At 41.5% G+C, this 23,284-nt stretch overlaps 1 protein-coding gene across 1 annotated transcript; it reads left to right on the top strand.

Moving 5' to 3' along the window:
* The first annotated feature begins 220 nt into the window (after positions 1-220).
* Positions 221-23,055, top strand: tbc1d31 (TBC1 domain family, member 31). The gene is made up of 22 exons (XM_088929585.1): positions 221-609; positions 1,817-1,963; positions 3,448-3,563; positions 3,884-4,062; positions 4,594-4,745; positions 5,699-5,858; positions 7,450-7,650; positions 9,103-9,285; positions 9,964-10,043; positions 10,476-10,622; positions 11,651-11,784; positions 12,309-12,442; positions 13,163-13,342; positions 14,532-14,764; positions 16,226-16,378; positions 17,643-17,778; positions 17,921-18,013; positions 18,551-18,691; positions 19,665-19,859; positions 20,842-20,995; positions 21,246-21,377; positions 21,989-23,055. The coding sequence occupies exons 1-22, from the start codon at positions 533-535 to the stop codon at positions 22,120-22,122; spliced, it is 3,261 nt and encodes a 1,086-aa protein (XP_088785711.1). The 5' UTR covers positions 221-532; the 3' UTR covers positions 22,123-23,055.
* Positions 23,056-23,284: the final 229 nt, after the last annotated feature.

Below are 23,284 nucleotides of genomic sequence, written 5' to 3' on the forward strand. Positions count from 1 at the left end.
GACATTAAGTCTGTTTAAAAAAAAAACTTGTGTGATCGCTTTATCTCAGGTTTCTCCATGTGTAACATTTGCCGCACACTCAGGTTTGTTTTAGGATTTAGGATTTGTTTTATATTAAAAAGCACACATTTACAAAATATGAATTACCTGCTTGCAACAGCAGGAAATGCTTTTAAACTACAATACCCACCAGCCACCTCTCTCTGTTTACGCGTTCGTCACTTCCTATTGTAATGGCAACCAAACAGGCATCACTGGCAAACTGCTTTACAGTTTTAACAGAAGTTTCGGAAAGTTTTTGTTAACTCGGTTTTAGAAATTATGCAAACGTGTACTTGTGTATAGCCACCTAATATATACATTGGGATTTCATTAATCATTGCAACGCGAATGTATCTAAGAATCATTTTAAATTTCGCGGTACTGTAGCCGCCGGGTTCACAACGGTGAGTCCAAGAAGGCGCAGTGACAATTATCCGTTGGGAGAAAAAACGATAATTGAGTTTTATGTGGTTGTCCTCCAGGTAAAAAAATGCAGACAACGGATATAAGCACCAAAGATTGTGGAAAAATCTGGTACCGAAAGCCAACGCCTTCACCAAGTGATGGGTTAGTATCGTTTATCTCAGACAGGAATTTACAGGTGGTCAGATAAACGTATTTATAAAATCCTTCAGGCATGTGTTTTGCAATGTGTTTTAGGTATTGTTAGACATATTTTTATTTCGATAATTCCAGGAGGCTGGATTACGCGAAGTTTATCATCGCGCTGTAAAGATTTCTAATTGCCATTAGCATTTGCCTGATGATTTTGTAGATCAATATTGCGTATGTCCATTTTAATCCTGTTAACTCCCGTGTTCTACAAGCGGAATTCATGCGTATGTATACCCATACAACATGTACTGTTTAAGTAAGACGCTTGTGAGCGTAAACTGCAGTGTGAGTGAACATGAAACAGTTTGCTTACGTATATGAAGCAGAAAATTGTATTAGATCATTGCGGAAACATGTATGCTTTAGTATGAATAAAGTATTCGAAATAGTTATGCCAGAGCAGACAACGCCAACAACTCACGAAAAAGTTAAAAGAAGTCTACACACGCATACTTCCGACTTCAAAACTGTCGGAAAGTGTATACTTTAACTTGATGGATAGTACTTCATGTAGTGACAATTCATTTATTCAGTTTGAGTGTTATCCCGTAGGGAAATGTATTTCTTAACAGTGGTGCCACCGCTTGGTGTGCAGTAATAACTGCACGTCTTATGCCGTTTCTGCGTTCAGTGAGCTATCATTCATTCCAGTGACGTAATATACACTTATTAGGGTGATCTATATAAATGCTCTTTGGGTGCCCGTTATTGTACCATTGTGTGGTGAAAAGTCACGAAGATATCCATTTGCTAAATCAAAGGGTTTGTCATCTATGCGAGATGCAAATGGAACACTAAATTGAACTTGAAGTGACGAAAGTGCCCAGGGTGAATTATTTTACAAAGGCATCTCCTGTTGGTCTGAGTGAAAGGCCTATAGCACAAATGACACCCTACGGAGATAAACGAGTATGTATATTAGTGATCTTCAGATTATAATCTGTTTAAATGTGTTTGAGTCTTTATTGATCAATTCAATACATGCTGTAACGGGACGAGGGAAGGGTGTGTGTGTTTAAAAAAAAAGCTGCAAAGAGCTTCATTTTTGTATTAGTTTCATGAGGCCTCTGTACGAGTGTAGACAATGTCTAGGCTCATTTGTTGACGATATAGCAGCGCCTTTAAATGGGTAATAACAGATCCTAATTTTCCTGTACAGGGTCCTTATCAGAGTGATTCGCAGTGCAGCAGGATACCATTCCAAGACTGTTCGTTTTCTGCAGGCTGCCTTCGACACAACAGGGGAAGCGTTTTTAGCGGGAGACCACCATGGAAATACCTATGTCTTTGATATCAGCAGAAACAGGTACATTATCATGACGTATCTGTGATGTGTGAGATATCTTAAGCATTGGGTCGTTCACAGCTACCTGACCTCAGGCTTTTTAATTGGAGCTCCTGGCATCATGACTCTTTTAGTTTTTCATGCTGTTTCTCAGTCATGTCTGACTTGAACCACTCGGGAGTACCTGTAAATTTAAAAAGATCTTTGTAAGGGGCCACTACAGTGCAATGTGATGACCATCATCAGATGTGATAGAATGATGGTTGCTCATAAAAGTTGCCTGTATGCTAGCTAATCCAGGCAGCACTGCCCAGCGCCCTGAGTGCCAATAGGATACAGTCGGGAGCAGATGCCTGGGCTCTCTCTGCCTTCAGCCGTGAGGACTGCCATGTGCTTGCAGATTTGTCACGAAAATCATCAAGAAACAAGCACTCATCCAGTTGGCATTAACCTGGATAGAGGCATTTGATAAAGGAATAAATAATTAGGAAATCACAACTTTTTTGAAGAGTTCCAAGCAACTCCATACCCTGTTGCTTTGATAATGTGAGTGAACTCTTTAAGGAAAATAAGTGGAAGCTATAATGATACCTAGCAAGTTGGGAAGTCACTGGCCAAACAGTTTTCGAAGGAGGATTTTGGTGGGCAGGTGATGGCCTGTTTTGGAAAATGTGAATTGTGTTGTCACTAGATGTATACCTGCCAAGTTGAGAATTGATTGGCGAAAACATTTCATGCTCAGGAGCATTTTGCATTGCAGGATGCTATTGATAACGGAGCAAAGGTTCAGGCGGCCTTCCTGGTTTATTCAGAGATCTTGGTCTGCCGTATCGTAATTGCGTTGTAAATGTAATGGAAATGATAGAGGTTAAATTCACTCTAAAAAAGGAGAAAAAAGAAACACAATATTTCAGCTGTTGGGTGTTCTTCAGGTGTGCAACCTTCTCCTCTCTCTCCTTCCTCTCAAAAGCCAAAACATTGTTTCTTCTTTTCAATAAAGAATTAACCTTTACTTTCACCAATGTATGCTGACACAGCTCCCCACTCGAGCTTTGTCACTATAATTATATCTACCCAGTTCAGAGTTAAATGTGCAAATAGTTCTTGAAGCAGAGCAGCTAGTGTTACAGGCGATGACCTGGTGTGGGCGTTTAAAGTCACTGAAGCCTGTAAGACATTTGTGAAGCAAGAGGTGCTGGAAAACCTGGATATGATGAAACCCTTTTAAAGTTACAGAGGAACAGTAGGTTGTTGAGTACATGGGTTAGGCCATCAAGTTCTTATCCCCTTCATAACCATTGATTTCTTTATTTTATAAAGTTCCCTTTTTACAAATTTATTTGTGTTGTAAAATCTCATTCCTGCATTTCCTGTGCCAGCAAGTAAATCAGATTTCTAATTACAGTAATCCATTATTTTTTATCCTTGGTGTGTTTCCTAGCTGTGTTCTGCAGGGCGTAATACGTTTTCGGTCACACTTCTGGTGGTCTCTCGTCCTGTCCTAGGTTCAGGCTTGTTCAGAAGACTGGGCAGGCTTGTACTGCTTTGGCCTTTAACCTACGCCGAAAGACAGAGTACTTGGTGGCTTTGGCCGACTACTCCATCAAGTGCTTTGATACAGGTACACATGTCCATAGCATTAAGCTGAGAATTCCCTGCGCAATTAGGTAATCGGCTAGTTATAAGATCAGAGAACTGCTTTGTCACAGTTTCAGTATCCAGGTTTATTGCTTACCAGATTGTTAACCGCAGACTAAAATGTTGAAGGATCATATTCTTGGTGCACTGATTTAGGGTATGTCGACTTACTTAGTCCCATTCATAACAAAGAGAAGGTTCTTTATATTTCCTATGTTGTGTCCCAGGCACTGCATTGACAAAGTGCTTTCCTACAGCTTGTAAACTCCCTGTAAGTTCAGACTGTGTCTTTGCCTTCATCAGACTCCAAGGAGCTGGTGAGCTGGATGAGAGGACACGAGTCTGCTGTCTCTTCAGTGTCTGTTCATGGCTCGGGGAGGTATGCCATCACTACCTCTGCAGACACAGCCCAGCTCTGGGACCTGGACACGTTCCAGAGGAAGAGGAAACTTAACGTCCGGCAGTCTGTGGGAATACAGAAGGTCAGTGCACTGGGATTTCAACTTTGTTGACAGCACCAGGGACGTCTCATGTACGAGTGTTTTGTCCGATTTCAATTTCAAAGGCAAAGCAAGGTCATCTGTCCATTAAAGGAGAAGACCAGCATGTAGGAAAATTAGTACACGGCTGAAAAGACTAAACAGGAGACACAAGCACACCATGATATGCAAAACGCACAGCCTGAAGTGAAAGAAATAGCTTTTAATTTTTTATTTTGTATGAATGGCTTTGACCAAAATTGTTCACATCTATAAGTCTCTCTAAGTGTAAATGGGATTTTTTTTAGTGTATCGTGGTTTTAGTGCAAGAATTCAAGTTAAAAGGTAGTAACACTAAAAAGGAACTGAAGTCCACTTGGCAACACGAAGTAGAAAACAGATGCAGCAAATGAATCTAATTGGTGAGAGATATTTTTTTCCAATGTAGAAAATTCTGTACATAATAGGAAGTTGCTCTCTTACCAACATTATCAAGTGTCGTGTGGTTAAAAGTGGATGTCTGTTTTTTGCCAGGTGTTCTTTTTGCCTCTGAGTAACACCATCCTAAGCTGTTTTAAAGATGATTCCATCTTTGCTTGGGAAAGTGACACTCTGTACTGTAAATATCAGCTGCCAGTGCCAGAGGAGGGACCCAGGTTGCATTATAAGGCATTTGCCGTCACACGGTGAGTTATAATTCAGTGCTGGAGCCCATATACTTTTAATACACATATTCTGCTGAGCACTGTTTCAAAGTGCTTTCCTACTGCTTGTTTCATGTACAATGTGAATGTATACAGTGCATAAAAAGAATCGCAGCCAGCAGCCATATCACCCTGCGACTAACAACTGGCAACCCACTCACGCTCAGCAGGTGTGAGCCTGGTCAGTACCAGGATGGGAGACCTCCTGGGAAAAACTAAGGTTGTTGCTGGAAGAGATGTTAGTGGGGCCAGTAGGGGGTGCTCACCCTGCCATTTGTGTGGGTCCTTCTGCCCCAGTATAGTGACAGGGACAGAATACTGTAAAAAGGCACCGCCTTTCGGATGAGATCTAAAACCGAGGTCCTGATTCTCTGTGGACATTAAAAATCCCAGGGCGTTTCTTGAAAAGAGTAGCGGTGTTACTCCGGCGTCCTGGCCAAATTTCACATTGGCCTTTACCAACCATGGCCTCCTGATAATCCCTGTCTATGAACTGGCTTCATCACTCTGTTCTCCTCCCCACTGATAGCTGATGTGTGGGGAGCTGGTGCACTATGGCTGCCAGTACCAGGTGGGGCTGCACACTGTTGGTGGAGGAGAGTCCCCATTACCTGTAAAGCACTTTCGAGTGGAGTGTCCAGAAAAGCGCTATATAAGTGTAAGGAATTAATAATAATAATAATAATAATAATAATAATATTAAAACCTTGATTTGTCACTAAAGAGATACTTGGCTCCACTGCTGGCGAGTCCAGCATACCAATGGCATGAAGGCACTGTTCTCTTTATAACCTGGCATATTGATTCCTTTCTGTGTTTTTCTTCCTAGATTTTCAACAGGCTTGCCATTCTGCCACCACACTTTCTATTTTGCACATCTGAACTGAGAAAGGATGGTTTTCGTTACTCACTGGTTTTGAATTTTGGCTCTCCAGGGATGGACGCACACTGGTGGCTGGTGGGAAGTCCAACCTGCTTCACTTGTGGTGCTTAGAGAACAGGCAGCTTCTGAGAATCATTCAGATGCCACCGAAAGTGAGAACTGTGCGGCACCTGGAGTTTTTACCCGACAGCTTTGATGGGGGATCAAGTCAAGTATGTAAAGCGATATACTTTTATTGAATTATTATAGTAAACCGAACATCTTGTGTGAGATGAACTCGTGTGAAATGGATCAGGAACACCCCTGGGTGTAGATCTGCTCATACGCAATTGGAGATGCTTCTGGGGAGCTTTACAGTTTGCAAAATTGTCTATCTCTTGGAGGTCAAGCGATAAACTGATACGACTTGTCTTGTCGTATCAGGATGAGCCTGTTGTGGGAAATTCTTCATCAGAGGAGCAGGGCACAGTCTTGTGCAGATTCAGTTTTATTGAGCTCAATATGTCCAGCAACACGTGCTGGGTCTGCCCCACAGACAAACTGCAAGGGTTTCCCAGCTCTTATATACAGTCAGAAAGAAGTTTGTTTCACAGTCTGAGTGCTTGTCCTGTTCTTTGATATGTAATTACTTCTTGTCCTGCTCTGTCTTGCTTTAGGTTCTGCCCTTTGATATGCAGCAGACATTGATCTGCTTTAACCTGTTTATGGTGTGTTCGTGGGTGTTGTTCCTGTCTTTTATTATGTAGCGTTAAGTCACTGGGGCTGCTAAAGCAAGTCAGCTTTATGGCATCTTAGTGTAACTTTTGTTGAAGGCTAAATTAACACACCCCAGCAACTAAGTGGTGATATTGCGATGCTGGATAAGTGAGATATATACATGTCCCAATTCAAGCGTTTCAGGGTTACATAGAATAGGGCAGATGGACATTGATATTGAACTTCAGGACTCAATGGTTGTAAAGAGTTTGTGGCCCAATATTGAGATTGATTCTATCTTGCTATTCTTTGATAAACAAGTAGTTTTTCAAGTAGCGATTTAATGCAGAACTCAAGGTAAGGGGAAAAACAGTACTCTCAGCTTAGTAAGTACAAGAAATGTGTTCAGTAATTTGTTCAATTTGATGCAGCAGTGGAGTATGATATTCAAGACAAGAGCAAAAATTAGTACATGTAGGACCTATTAAATATGTACAAGAAGATTGTTTGTCCTGAAATTGTTTGAATCTGTTCCTCAAAAAATATCAGAAAAAAAATCCACTTTTCTGAAAGTCTTTTAAGACAACTCATGCCTGTGCTTTCAAACATCACTGTCCTGAACTCCTCAGTCCTGTAAATTTGATCACATTTTTTGCAATATGGATTAGTCTTCAAAAGGCCCCTATTATTCCTGAATTAACTAATAATTGACAGAGTGTAGCTTCAGTCATTGTGCATTTTGATGATGATATTGTCCTGCTATAAAGAAAATACATCAGCAAAGACTAATACGTAACGCTACATTACAACTAGAATTATTGTGCCTTTACAAAATATTGTATAATTGTGTTCATGACATGGTTCATAAATGGTTAGTGAACACCTAGAAAATCCTTGATTAACCAAGAACAGACAGAAGGGCACGTTTGAAGGCTGGAGGGCTGAATTGTTTAAAATGATCTCCAAGCTTGCTTAATGAATTCAGGGTCACTAAGACCTTCAAGTGGTACAAACTGCAGATAACGTAAAGACGCAGACAAAAAAAAAAGTGCGGGCTTAGATTGAGAAAAAAATATTTCTGGTGGTTTTTATTTCCCTACCTTTCAGATCCTGGGAGTTCTGAGTCAGGACGGAATAATGCGGTTTATAAACGTTCAGACGTGTAAGCTGACCTTTGACATTGGCAGTCATGACGATGGCATCAGCTCAGCAGCTATTAGCCCAAATGGGCACCACATTGTGGCAGTGATGGAGAATGGGAGCCTGAACATATATAGTGTTGAGTCTCTGACCCAGGATATTAACAAGGTAATGAGACCTGTAACACAAATAATTGGTAGAAGCACCCTTTTTATTACAGGCAAATGGAAGAAAATCTCATTTCTTTATAAACTTTTTACTAAACTGTTAACTCACTTTTTGGTAAGCTGCAATACGATGCATGATAGATGATTGATTATCTGGGAAGCTATGTAAATACTAGATAGATTTTACTCTTTTGCTGTTTAAGAATTATTATGTATTATCAGCAGGAACTTAAAGTTCACCTGCTGGTAAGCCTCAGTGTATCTAGATCTCTAATCCAAGATACTATGGCTTTTAGTTGAAAATACAGAGCTGTTTCCGGTTACTTTTAAAAGCAGTTTTCAGAATTTGTTGCAATTTCTTAGCTATACCCAAACTTTAGTGAGACTGAGTAGGCAACTTGGGATTCAGAAAAGTCTTGGTACTGCTCTGTGCTAAGTTGTTTACAGAAAATACAGGTGGTATAAAAATAGACCTGTAATCAGACATGAGTCATGTTTGAAAATGGTTGACTTGTGTTGGACTAGACGTGTGTTCTTAAAGAGGCCCTTGTGCTTTTCCAGTGAAGCACAGAATATTGGAAAATTTAAATTGGAGAGGAGATGTCCAGAAATCTTTTACAACATACCAGTTCTGCCTTCCCAAACCTTGGATAATTTTGATTTATTAGATTTCTTTATAAGGATCTGACTGAAAAAATGCAACTATCAGAACTAGCATGTGGTGGTAGTTAATTTATTATTGAGCTGCTTATAAGAAAAGTGTGTAACTCATATCTTAGACCTGTAAATGGTATTAAGGGTGTCTAGGTTATTCTAATTGGATTTATTGACTATTTTAAAACTTTGAGGTAGATTGTATGGAATACAATGCAATGTCCCTTGAAGGCTTTTCATACTTTGGTTATGATTTTTTGGTTTACCTGCCTTATGAAACAAGAAAAACAGTAGGAGACTAAATGTATTGGGTTATTTTATTGTTAAACAGAGATAATCATGTGGGGAGCCCTTACAACAGAGTATCAAAACATACTGTACGCATGTAAGCAGGTGGAGCCTGTGTTGTGTTGATTTCTATTTGAAACGTAGGTGGAGTCTCCTTCACTCTGTGTATGTTAAAATCAGTTTAGAATTGGCACAGAGTAGTACCTGACCAGTTTTAATTCGAAAGACTTGCCGCTTACAGGAAATTGTGCAATGTGATCGCGTCTAAATTCAAACATTTTCACAAGGTTAATACTGTTCTTAAGACGATATCTAATCGTCGGTGAATTTAATTTTTTTATCCCCTCTGCAGGGATAACCTACAAACCTTACTACCTTTAGGCAAAGAAGTGCTGCATTGCAGGATCAGAAGCTGATTCTTTTTTTCTTTTGCAAAAAATGACAAAGAATTACACTGATGAGCGTTTTTTCTTTATCAGCTCTGTGTGCTTCTGTTTGTACGTTTGTCTAGCCTCCTCCTCCTCTAGTGAAGGTGATTTCGGGTTTTGAAAGAGGCAGCGGCGCCTCCAAAGATTCAGGCCTGAGAATGCAGGTGAAGTCTGAGCACGTGCAGAGGCCTGTCAGATCAGCAGGGGGAAAGACCCAGACTAGAGTGCTAAGGCCCCCAGCCGACCCTACACCCGAGGATAAAGAGGTAGGATCAGTTTAGAGAAGTCAAGCAGCTCTGAACCACACGCACACATTGGGTCCTGTACCTCTGCTCTGTGAAGGGATTCCATTTCATTCCTCACCGTATTAATAATAATAATAATAATAATTGCTTACACTTATATAGCGCTTTTCTGGACACTCCACTCAAAGCGCTTTACAGGTAATGGGGACTCCCCTCCACCACCACCAATGTGCAGCCCCACCTGGATGGTGGATGAAAGTTTATTATGAAAGTTCCAAATCTTTCTTTGGTTAATTCCTCTCAAATTCCACACTACTTTAGATGTCAGTCAGAAATGTTATCCATAATGTCATATGCACTGTTTTGACCACGTGTGCAGATAAATCCTTTTTTTATTGCTAATATTCTCAATGCAAGTGAATAATGCAGGAGGTAATATTTCTGTTATTCAATATCTCTGTCATAAGCACTGCTGCTTTGCTTATAACGTACTTGAATACAATCTTCCTTCTCATTGTTGTGGCCATATTTCTGTTTTAAAACAATGAAGGCCCTTTATTTTGTTCAGTTCACTGTTTTTCATTACCAGTTCACTGCTCCTAACACTAATGACGTACAGTATCCTGAGGTGATAAGTATTTGCAGTTTAGTTTGCTTGGGTAAAGCTGAATGAACGGTTGAATTATGAATCTATTCCAGAATGAATTACCCGATGGACTGAGCAGGAAGAGACTACAGGCTTTGCTGAAAGAATTTGGGGAATATCCAGCAAAATACAGGTACTAAACCATTGTTTTCAGATGTTGGTTTTCAGCAGATTTCATTGATGAAAGTCTTAAACAAATGATTGGTGAAAAATGTCTGATTTTCTTCTTATTAATATTTGTACTTTCCTGCTCACTGAAGTACATGGCACTTCTAACTGCCATTAAACAATATTCTAATCAATGTTACTCAATTTCAGAAATTTGAGTGACATCTTACTTGAAATCAGACCACCATCTGTGATGTCATGCTATAAGAAAATCAATAAACGATTTCAAGTTTACTTTCATATATGCAGTCAATATTTCCTTAAGAGTACAAAGATTGAATACGACTCTGTCATTCTTCGTTGTAAAGAGCCGTTTGGGTGTCTTGAGCTTTGCTTGAGTGGCTTCCCAGGAAACCACTGCAGTAAAAGGCCGGTGTCCGTGTGCTTGTCTGCTCAGGATGTTTATCTGGCGCTCCCTGCTCCGCTTGCCTGAGAACCACGCAGCCTTCAGCAGCCTGGCAGCGAAAGGGCCACATTCCGCCTTCCTGCGGCTTCATGAGCACTATCCCATCAAGAGCCAGAAGCTACAGCGTGTTCTCCAGAGGTATGGCACTGCCTGGGCTGTCCTTTCATTCCTTTCTCACCTTCTGTTCACTCTGGTGGTGAGCTCAGGGTATTCTCTACTGTCACGGATTTCTCTCTCTCTCTCTCCCTGTCAGCTCTGCACTGGGTGAAGCTCTCTCATGCCGCCCAGATGTTTACGGATGTTGCCCTGTCCTTTCAGATCCTTATATTCCCTCTGTAATCCCTGTAGTCCACCTGGTGATCCCTTCTCCCTCTCTCTTTGGATTTCACTCTGGCTGTGTAGTGGAGGAAGCAGCCCTCTCCCTGGAGTCCATATCTGACACAGGAAACCCCTTTCATTCCTCTGACCAGAAATTAGCCTGGCTTGATTCGGTACTCTATCTTCCCATACTTTCTCAAGCCATCTCCTGCCTTGCTGATGCTCCCCAGGGATGCTAAGCCACCGTGAGCAACAGTTTTCAGGAGGACCAAAGCAAAGCTTTCTCCCAGTCCACTGGTGTTCTGCCTCGGTCTCTGCTCTCGGGGTTGTCAGAGGTGTGCGGAGCTAGTCCTGCTGCCTCTCACCAGGACCGATCCAGAGGAACTGCACTTTCTCTCTGGCCCTCCACAGGCAACCTGACAGAGCACAAATCTATCACCTGTGTTCCCATTTGGCCAGAGAATTATAGTAAAAAGTCTGGTTTAAAGTCCAACACAGGCTATAGCTTTTCTTGTGCCCCTGACAAGTGAGCAGTCAGTCTGACGAATTGCTAGAATGCTAGTTGTTTTCCTGGAGACAGTTCTCCTTGTCTTACTGTGTCTTAAGTGTAGACTGAACTCATCCTCTATACTCTTAGAACTGAGGGATGAGCGTGACTGTGATTCATCTTTGAACGGCGAGATAAATCTCTCATTGGACGGACAGGACACCCCCAGCTGACTTTGTTTGATGCCGCTTTGCCAGGACTTATACTGTATTGCAGCCAGCACTCAGTTGGAGAAGTCTTTGAGACGACTGAGGCAGTTCATCCTGACTCTTGACTCCCAGTTTTCTCTCTCTCTCTGCAGGGTGTTGTCAGCTCTCGCGCACTGGTCCGCCATCTTTGGCGAGACGCAGTATCTGCCACTGGTGGCGTTCCCGTTTGTTAAACTGTTCCAGAACAACCAGCTTATCTGTTTTGAAGTGATTGCTACTGTTATAAGTAAGTGTGTTTTGTTAGGTAATCCATCATAAGACAAACAGTACTTTCTTACTCTGTCTTGGATGGCAGTTGTTTCTTTGGAGGCCTTTGGCCTCTGATTTTGGATGGTCCAAAAAATCATAATGTGGAAAAGCTCATACCATGATTTTATTGCTGACATTGTAAGCATTTTCATTTGATTTCTCTGGGTCTACGGGAAAAATTCATATCATTATGGTAAACCTTCTGTTTAAGTGACTTCAGATTTAACAGACTTTTAATGGAAATTTTGTTTGGAAATCAGTAACTTTTCACCTTTCCTGAAATAACAAAACAAAGCAAAAATAAATACAACATAGGTTCAATACACTGTAATGATTTGAAATTAGCCATTTTGGCAAGCACTCATGAATATGCGAGGGGGTAGGCAAACTTTAAAAATCTTTTGGGGTTCAGCACTGAGAAAAAGCTTAAATTAGGAGGACACAATGGGCACAACAATGGTGCTGTCCTGAGTTTTGTTGACTGTTTTTTTTTCTTTCTAGTGAATTGGTGCCAGCACTGGTTCGAGTACTTCCCCAACCCCCCGCTCAACGTGCTGTGCATGGTGGAGAACGTCCTGGCCCAGCACGACAAGGAGCTGCTCCAGCACCTGGTCAACTGTGGAGTAACGTCACAGGTGAGCCCCCTTAATCCCCCCTGGGTCTGCTTCTGATCCCCCCCACTGTCGCTCACAACAGGCCATTTATCAGACAGACGAGGTCTTTACATGATTCTAAAAGCATTAAAAATGTAAACAGACTCACATTCCCCAGAGACCTTTTCTCGCATTGCAGAATGGGCCTTGCTGTCTCTGAATCCGAGTTATTCCACTGGGGGGGACAATAGCCTGTGCCGTCCCAGCTGGGTGCACAATTTACTGTGCATCAGCGACATGGATCGGGATGTTCTTCTCGCCTGACGTCCGAACTGAATACCTGCGGGCATGACTCCTGTGCACAGCTAGCGCTTTGTCCTGTTTGTCACACCAAAGCCCTTTATATTTGAGTTCACAATGCTGAAAGCACATACCATACACCCGCCTGGCAGTGCACACCCCCAAACTGTCCCAGCATGCATGCAACGCTTTGTCTTTTCCCAGCCTTCTCCCTTCAGGCATGGTTAGTTCGCACGGCAGATTTCACGCCCATGCAAGAGCACACAGAATCCATCCGTCCAGCCACTCTCGGAACGCTTCACGCAGTTCAGGGTGGCAGTAAAACTGAATCCTGTAATAAAAACAAGTTGCATTGCAAGAGAGAGGAAACGATGTCTTTTGTATTCTCTGTTTGCCCTTCTGAAGTGTAAAATCCCCCTGTTCTTATAAATAAACCCTCTCTCTTGATGCACTCTGTTGCAGCTGTATGCCTGGCCGCTCCTGGAGACCCTGTTTTCCGAGGTGCTGACGCGAGAGGAGTGGCTGCAGCTGTTTGACAATGTCTTTTCCAATCACCCCTCCTTCCTGCTCCTGGCAGTGGTGGCCTATATCACCTGCTGCAGGTCTCCCCTGCTGCACTGCACGCTGACAGAGGACTTTGAGGTAGGAAAAGTGCTCCAGGGTCACTTAAACCATCTGAGAGGAGACAGTCACACTGTAAGGACATAGCGTATATACCATGCATTGTATTTATGTGTAATTCTACTTTTTGGGAAGTGTAGCATATTTTAGTTTATAGTTTGTGATTATTAAAATGCACACCTAGTTTTATATTCATCTTTTAAAGTGAAGGTTAGCAGTTGTTATTAGTGTGGATCGGATGTGTCTTTTTTCAGTTTTGTACCATTTTGTTCACAATGTATCACTTTTATATGCATGATATTGATATCAAAGTGCCATTACTCTGCAGCGCGGATCTGTTTGTGATATTGAGGGATTTTTAAGTTGGGTTCTTGTTCTTGGATGAAAGGGCCTTGAAAGAGCCATGAGATGACCTCATCTGAAGAGAAGCATTGGATTAATCTGTATAGGATGTATTTATATCTGTCCTTATGAATTTATTTTACTCTTTGGTTGAATAAAAACAGCTTGGTTTCAGTGTTGATTTATAATGTTGATAGGAAAGACCGAAAGAACTATGGTCTCTTCCTCAGTCATTGTTGGAACCAGCAGCTAAGTGGACACAGCTGTGAACCTTCTACTGTTGTGTTTTACAGCAGCAATAATAATTCCTTACACTTACATACAGTAGCAGTTTGCAGGACACTCCACTTAAAGCGCTTTTTGGGTTATGGGGACTCCCCTCCACAACCACAACCACCAAGGTGTAGCCCCACCTGGATGATGCAACAGCAGCCAAACTGTGCTAATATGCTCACCACACATCAGCTATCAGTTGCGAGGAGAAGAGAAATAGGGATTATTAGGTGGCCATGACTGTTAAAGGCCAGGGGGGAAATTTGGCCTTGATAACGGGGTAACACCCCTACTCTTTTCAAGAAATGCCCTGGGATTTTAAGTGACCAGGGAGAGTCAGGAGCTCAGTTTTATGTCTCATCTGAAAGGCGACGCCTTTTTACAGTATATTGTCCATGTCACTTTCCTAGGGCATTAGGACCCACATAGACCTTGGGATGAGCGCCCTCACTGGTCCCATCTGACCAGACTTCAGTGGGCTTCCAGGTGTGAGTTGCAGGACGATATACAGTAGCTGCTGGCTGCATCAATGGCACTGGCATTGCTGTACTCACTCATGCAAGCTGCAGTCCGGATCTTCTTCTCCTCTTTTTAGTATTTCTTCCACCACCGCAACAACTTGGACATCAGCGCCATGATCAAGGAGACGTACCGACTGATGGACAGCACGCCGGCTGAGCTCCACCCCCGACGTATGCTGTGCGACTTTGAGGCCTTAACCAAGGGGCAGTACCCAGTGTTCAACAAGTACCCCACCTTCATTGTGGAGTATCAGTCTCAGGAGCGTGAACGGATCAGGCAGCAAGAGATGGAGTATTTAAGGGAGAGGTAAAAAAGACACATCCTCATTGCCATAACTCAGCTTGAGATACTCTCCTTCATGAGGAATTCTTACGCCACTTTGTCAATCTAAATTTAGCTTTATGGTAATAACAATACAGGAAGTAGCAGCCATATCACTCTGCAACTCACAGCTGGCAGCCCACTGAAGCTCAGCAGGTGTGAGCCTGGTCAGTACCTGGATGGGAGACCTCCTGGGAAAAACTAAGGTTGCTGCTGGAAGAGGTGTTAGTAGGGCCAGAAGGGGACACTCACCCTGCAGTCCATGTGGGTCCTAATGCCCCAGTATAGTGACAGGGACACTATACTGTAAACAGGCACCATCCTTCGGATGAGACGTAAAACCGAGGTCCTGACTCTCTGTGGTCATTAAAAATCCCAGGGCGTTTTCTCAAAAAGAGTAGGGGTGTAACCCCGGTGTCCTGGCCAAATTTCCCATTGGTCCTTACCAATCATGGCCTCCTAATAATCCCCATCTATGAACTGGCTTCATCACTCTGTTCTCCTCCCCACTGATAGCTGATGTGTGGTGAGTGTACTGGCGCACTATGGCTGCCATCGCATCATCCAGGTGGGGCTGTACATTGGTGGTGGTGGAGGGGAGTCCCTATTACCTGTAAAGCGCTTTGAGTGAAGTGTCCAGAAAAGCTCTATATAAGTGTAAGCAATTATTATTATTATAAGTACTTAACACTTGCAAGTGAATATACAAAAAGGTAATGTAAGTACATTGTACTTTTTAATATAAGTACAATGTGTACAGAATTTTTAAATTCCCACCATTTTTGTTTCTGTACCACATTGTGCATGGCACTTAACAACTGTCCTTTGAAACGGCTTTCCTACCCATTTATGTTCAATTGTAAAATGCTTAGACTGTGAGTTCTAGAGTTTTCTAGAGTCCAGAGTCATGACCACATCTACCTTTTTCGGTTTTCCATTTTGTTTTGCACCTGCTGAATCCATTGACCTCCTGCTCATCCCTTCATAGATAATAAACCTATGAACTAATTTGATTTTTTTTACATACATGCAGCATCGTAGTATGTTATTTATTGCTCTAAGTCATGTAAAAAAATCACAGTAATGTATTTGGCCCTTTCTTCTTTCTTTTCTGGAAGAACAGATTGAATTATCTACTACACATTGAATTTCCTTGTGTGTTTTTAAAACAGTGTATATTAAAATTGAGTTATTAAACAGGCAAGCAGAGCTGACATAAGGAGACAGAACTGTAAGCAAGCCCTATATAATTTTTACATGCCCCAGAAGTACTGAGCAAAATGCTTTTCAAACTATCATATAGCCCCATTGAACACGGCTTTGGAATGTTACGTTAGCAGAAGAGCTTGAGACGATACCAGGTTTTACCGGTGATGTTAAAGAAGTCGGTGGCCCGTTCAGGACCGAGGCAGAGCTGGTATGAGCTGGCTGTGCGCTGTGCCCCAGACAGATGGCGCAGGAGCTGCGCTCGGAGGCAGTGAGGCGCCAGGCCGAGGACGAGGCCTGGCACCGACAGCAGGAGCTGCTGCAGGAGGCTGAGGAGCACAGGAGGAGGATGTTGCTGGAGGAGGAGAGCAAGCTGGCGGAACAGCGAGCCAGGTAGGTGGTCCCCCTGCAAGTGGGGGCGGGACTTCATGTTGTCCATATTGATTGAGGAAGCCAAGACCGTTTCGCATTTGCAGGAACACTTTAGCTTCAAGCTGTTTAATATGCTGCTCCTGTGTCTTGCATGTATAGCCTTGAGCTGTACAGTTGATTCACCTTTGTAACATCAAAAGAGAAAAGCTACTAAATGCCCATTTTCCTGCACCAAGAAGGTTAAGTACCAGCTAAAATTTGCATAGTCGTGTGAGACCACATGTAATATTCATGGTACACCATCCTTTAAATTGGAATCACTTCTGTAAATTCAAAGTCAAAACATAATTTTGCAAGCTATTTTGGAAGAACAGCATTTCTTAGTGAAGAAGCAGAATAGTAATCTGAGTAGCAACAACAATTTATAATGAAATTCAACAACTCAGAACAGATAGTATAGTTTTTCAGTAGGTAGTTTAGATCTCATTCTTTTTATGTTATTTTTTCAACCTCTCCTGTTTTGTTCATAACTGTTTTTTCCCTAAAACTGTCTAGATAAATAAAAATAATTCTTAAAACTAAAATCAGGTTTTATGAATTTTCTCTTTTTTTAGGATCTATATGTAAATATTATGATGATTATTTAGAGAAAGACTAGTAAAATCAAGTTATATTAAGGCTTCATGTTACTGGCTAAATATTTTTAAAATTAAGTTATACTAATATTTGACTTGGACTGTAAATTTACAAAATGTGATTTGCCTTGAAATCTCTTACAATTGGAGATGTTCTTTCAGTCTTTTCCAATAAATATTAAAGTCCTTCTGTGTTTTTTTAGGTATCTGATCATTAAAAGAAGTATAAAACTAAGGATAGATAAATTTGAGAGTTTCTGTGTAATGCTTTGTATGGGATTGTAGTTAAAATTACAGAATGGGCAGAGTGGTGGCTCTGTGGCTAAGGATCTGTGCCTGTGACTGGAAGGTTGCCGGTTCAAATCCCGTAGCCGGCAGAGGAATCCTACTCTGTTGGGCCCCTGAGCAAAGCCCTTAACCCCAACTGCTCCGGGGGTGCTGTACAATGGCTGACCCTGCGCTCTGACCCCCAGCTTCTCTCCCCGCCTGTATGTCTGTGTCTCATGGAGAGCAAGCTGGGGTATGCGAAAAGACGAATTCCTAATGCGAGAAATTGTATAGGGCTAATAAAGGAACATTATTATAGAATGCATTTAAAAGTTGAAAATTGCCCATCTGAATTGCTGTTTTTTTAATAAACCCTTTCCCAGGTTGGTTGCTATGAAACGGGAGCTGAAAACGAAGGAACTCCACCTTATTGATGCGGCACGGAGGCGCTTCATCAAGTTCCAGCAAGACCAGAAGAAAATGGAGCTCAGGAGGCTTGACGATGAGATCAACAGAAAGGTCTGCTTCTGTCCCTTTTACTAGAAACTACTCTTCATACGAAGACCTAGGATTCACATGGTATTAGTTCCTTTATGGTTTTTGTGGTTAAACTAGGAAATGAACTTGACACAAGACCAGATGTCTTTTTTCCCCCCCTTAGGCTTCAATGCGAGAGCAAGAAACCGCAACAGTGCTGCAAGATATCGAGGTTCGACAAATGGAACTGGAGGCCCAGAGAAGGCTGTTTGAACAGGTAGCTTCTTCTTTTGGACCCTTTGTGCAGAGTCTTTTTTGAAAGTAGATGTCTAATATGATGTTCCTTTAGAGAACGTGTGCCAGGCATTTTTCATCACTGATGTTGCTTAGTGTTTATACTTGACAAGAGCAAAAGACTTGTAAATACCCCCTACACATTACATTATTATTATTTTTTGGGTTGGTTTAGACTTCTGTGCTGTGGAGAGAAAGCATACATTTGTATTGCTAACAGAAACAAAGAACTACACCAATATAAAATGTTGAAGCCTTTTCTCGAAGCTTTTCTTTTCATAGTCAAACAGTGAGATAACTGAAATAATACCAGAGAGGTTTTTGGAAAAAGAAAAACTCTTTTCGTTTTTATTTTTGCTTTATATGCACGCCAGCTACAACTTTGGGAATGAATGAGATGCTTTGGTTCTGAGTTCTTAGCTCTTCTGCCTCATTTTCAGTCCACTGGCAGAAATGGGAGTGCTGGTTTCGAATCTGCCATTCTAGAGAGATTTTCATTTTTACTGGCCTGTGTTCTCAGCAACTGGCTAAAGAACAGGAAAGAGTGAACCAGGAGGTGAAAGGTGAAGTGGATGCCCATCGGCGAAAGGCAGAAGCAGAAGACCATGCATTTCAGAAACTGGTAGACGCAGAGAAAGATCAAGACTTGGAAACCAAAAGGGTGAGTTTTACACACCACGTAACCCAGTGATGGAATCCAAAGTTTCAGAACATTGAGAAAAGTCAAGAAAGAAATGCATGAAATGGTTTGATTAAATGATTGGCTCGAAAGGGATATATCTGTGTATAAATGTCCTGTATATCAGGGCTGAATTGCATTGTTTATAAAAATCAGGACAGAAAAGTTGCTCTTAGCCTTTGATGCCGAGTTAAGGCATGTTTGGCTCAAGTTCAGTTTCTGCTACGGCTTTATGCAAGAATTAACTTGAGATATTTGGAATTCCAAAAGTGCTATTTAAACATAACATCTTCAGTATATTTAAAAAAAAACTAACGTCTGGCATAAAGAAAGAAATCGAACATTCATCCAAGTTATTTGCTGCTTTCTTAATATAAGATCATCATAAAGCAGGATTTACATTTTCTGCTCTGTACTAGAAAACTGAAAAACACTTGAAATTATATGTTGGCAAATGCCAACAAAGAAAACATCTAATAGAATCGATTAGGTGCTTTATTAGAAAAAACTGAAATGCTGAAATTCAATCACAATATTCTTATTTCTAAAGCTGCTCATATTGAGCAAATTCCACAGAGGTAGTGCATTACCCACGTGCCTCTCCTGCAGCAATATTTTGAAACCAAAAATGATCTAAACGCACTGTTAAATGACCCTGAGAATAAAGATGAGACCTTTAGAGTTTCTGAGTGCCCTTATATAATGTTTTTGTCCCAGTGCTCATTACACGTGAAGCAATGTGATGACTGTAGCTTAAACACTGTCAGTTTTAATTATCCCGTTAGCAGCGAAGACAAGTACCCAACCCAGTAACACTCTGAGCAGCTGACTTGGCATTCACAATGGACAGATCACCATTTCGGCATCAGATGAGGCAGAAGAGAAAGGTAGCTTTAGGGGGAATCGCACCCTGACAAGCAGTTGGCCTGTGACTGGGGCCCTTTTTCTTTCTCAGGTGTTGGAGGAGTCCTGGGCTGAGGCCGACCAGCTGTGCACGGATCTGGGCTGGCAGGCCGAGGTGAGGCGGCGCCTGGACCAGGCGGATGCCGAGAGGGAGAGGTGCCACCTGGAGCTGGCTCGTCTGAACAGAGAGACCCGTGCCGAAGAGGAACAGCTTCTCCAGCTCATGAAGGAGATGGAGGGCAAGAGGGTGAGGACCACTTGCCATTGGTCATCATATTGCCTGATACTCAAAGTGACTCTTTCAGTGCTTGGGGGTGCCAGGTGGTTCGTGTTGCAGGGTTCAGTTCTAGGCTGGGGCACCCTCTTTGTGGAAATGGCATATTCTCCCTATGTCCACATGGATTTTCTCCGGGTGCTGTGATTTTCGTCCTTCTCCAAAAGACTTACAGGTTAGATCTGTCTGGTTGCTCTAAGTGGTCCCCCCAGAATCTGATCTGCATCTGATCTCTGTTACTAGTTACCTGACTTACTATGGCTTGAAATGCTGTACCGTGGTTAAACATTGGAAATACCATAGATAGGCTGATTGCTTCTTATTGGGATCTGAAAATAGAGTACATTTCGTCTATGTCAAGGCATGTTCTCGATGCTAGGGAATAATCCAACCTGGATTTAGAAAAGGTAGGTCTTCTCTAATGGACTTGTTAAGAATTGTTTGAATAACAAGCATCAGTAATGGATACACAGTGCATGTGGTTTTAAATTGTGAAATAGCGGGGTGATGTAATTAGCGGAGTACCACAGGGATCTATACTAGAACCACTGCTGTTCTTAATTTGTATCAGCGATTTGGATGCTGGACTAGTTAGTTAACTAGTCAAGTTTGCAGATGATACCAAATTAGGAAAAATGAATAAAAGAGTTTTATAAAATTCAAGACAGGGCAAACATCTGAAAGACGAAAAGAGAGCCCTGTGACTTTGTAAGCGCCTGTTTGATTGCAGGGTGGCTCATGCTAGTTCTGATAGGGCAGGTTTCAGAAAAGGGGCGATGTACTGTATACTGTGGCAGAAGATTTAAGCTGATTACCATTTTAAAGTTTCCAGAATGGGGGGGTATGAAAAGAAAAACAGATTTCATCTAATTAAAAACAGGTACGCAAGTGGTAGAAAGGGCATTGTGTTGATCCAGCGGTTGGGAGGGTGAGCAGAGGCCTGTGTTTTGTGCAGTGGGAGGACGTTGTGGAGAGGAGAGCACAGCTAGAGGAAGAGAAGCAGGCGGCTGCCTCAGCAGAGGCTCAGCGGAAGGCCTTCCTTACTGCGGAGAAGGAGGAGGCTGAACACCTTGCCGACAGCCTACGCCGGAGTCAGGAAGAGTCCCTTGGTGAGTCCAACAGCAATCATGGAGACCAGTCATGGGATATCAAGGCTTATTGGCTGCGATAGTTCAGCAACAGGCTCAGCAATGTGCATTTATAAAGGGGCTTTAACATTGTTAAGGACTCCCTTATATTACATCTTCCAGTGGTCTCTCACACTGTGTAAAAATATTCACTGATCATTCTGGATAAACATGTTTGTCCTGCAGATGAATGTAGTGATTAATATAGAAAGAGGACGTTTCTGTGTTGCAGAGAGACTGAGGGAGCTGAGAGTCAGGTCTCCCTGTTCAGTCAGGGGATTGCTGCCTAAGCCCAACACAGACCAGTCCGAGCCCCGAAACACCTGTCTGAACATCCTGTCCTCTGATGACTCTTCCACACACTGTGAGTGAATTTGCGTGTACTCAAACTCAATGGATGTTTTGTAAGGCCTTCCATACTGTCTTGTTATAGCTAAAGGTCCAGATTTATTGAACTGCCACAGCAAAAAAAAACAATTTTCAGCTTGACATATCTTATATGTAGGAATTTGTACCAAGAAAACTGTTGTTATTTTTTTAATGTTGTATCAAATCAAAAATCGATTTGTTTTTATTCTCACTTTCAATTTTTAGTTTGGTGATTGATTAGCAAATAAAATTCCCTAAATTTAGAATGTGAGGCTGTATGTTTTTTTTTCTTCTGGCCCAAAGAGATGTGAATACCTTTTAGGTCTTGTAGTTAAAATAAATCTGTAGTGATTTTTGCCTTATTTTTGGAGCCACATGTCAAGGACTGTTTGTGTCAAATCATCAAATCCTTTATTTGCTTTTCACAGAGGTCCTAATTAGCTATTCCTGCTGAGCTCATGCTTTTTGGACTCAAACACTTCAAATTCTGCATTTGCACGCTATTCCAGTTTGCACTGGAAAACTAAATGCATCGAGTGTCTTGCCAAAATATTTGAAGGGTGGACTCCTGTCAAGAAAAGAACCTCAATATTTTTTTTTCTCCAGTTTCTTTGGACAGGGGCAGAAGTGATTTAGAAAGCAGAGAGCGGGAGCTTATGTTGGACGTCCAGGAACTCCGACAGAAGATTGCAGCCCGGGCCAGAAACACAAAACCTCCAGACCGTTCATCTAGTACTTAATAATTCCTTAGAATCCAGGGAGTGTATTTTTTAAAGAAAGAAAAGCAAATCTACAACCTGGCTCTTGCTAGTGCTATGCAGTACTTCCATTTTTATGATTGTATGTTGAAACTGTGGTTTATGGGTTTTAAATTTCCATTCTACTTTTACTGCGTTTAATGCAGATTCGTTTAAGCTGTTGGAAAGTCTGACTTGCAAAAATAGATTTTTTTTTTTGCTTTAACATTCATTTATTTAATATCATTAGTTTTTCAAATGCAGCTGTCGGAGGACTTGAGTATGGCAACATCACATTCCCCTACAGGTGTACAGAAGCTGTGAGCATTGAGACTTTCTAAAAATCATAGAGGAATGTGCTCACACGGAGGGAGAGGGAGAGTGAGAAAGACTCTGGCTCTGTAGAACAAGACTCCATGCTGCTAGAAAGCAGTGAAGTCTTGACAGGTGGTATAGAGTTTCAACTTTAACCCAGGCTTCACAACTCCTCAGGACATTTAGGCCATTTTTAAAGATTCCTTTGTGTTGAAAGAAGAGTGTGGAAAACACCTGTCAGAATCACATTTCCTGCTTCTTGAAATCCAAGATCTGCACATCTGTGAATGCTGGGATAGTTCTAGTGTCTGCTTCCCATTCATTTAAAACTAATTTAAACCTCAAATGTAAAGTTAGCATCAGTGTTTTTATTTATGCACAATTCTCTAAAACTGTAAGAGATTATGTATGTAAACCTACATATAAATAATTTTATTATTTTTTAATTTAAGGTTTTTATAGCTTTGTGCAATTTGATATTTGATAGTCACACCTGTGACAGTTATATACCTGTAGTATTAGCCATTTAAGATTTGTACTGGAGTCATGGAAATTAAATTTTCCATCAATTATATTACATGCTCATAATCACGGAAATGATCAAAATAAAAAATTATACCCTTTGGATTTTTTGTTTCACTTGTTAAATGTTTCTGAAGAAGTTAACCCAGCTAATAAACTGAGTTATTAAATAGTTATCAATGAATACAGAATCTTAGATCTTTAAAGGTGTTATCAGTATGCTTGTGGAGATAAATTAAGGCAATGCTGATGCTTGAGGGCTCAAAGAGCACTCACAAATAATCTCTGAATTATTTAATTGAACAAATCATCTGCGCACTTGTTCCAG

This window comes from Atractosteus spatula, chromosome 12 (assembly GCF_055471065.1).
Source record: "Atractosteus spatula isolate fAtrSpa1 chromosome 12, fAtrSpa1.hap1, whole genome shotgun sequence".
Taxonomy (NCBI): Eukaryota; Metazoa; Chordata; class Actinopteri; order Semionotiformes; family Lepisosteidae; genus Atractosteus; species Atractosteus spatula.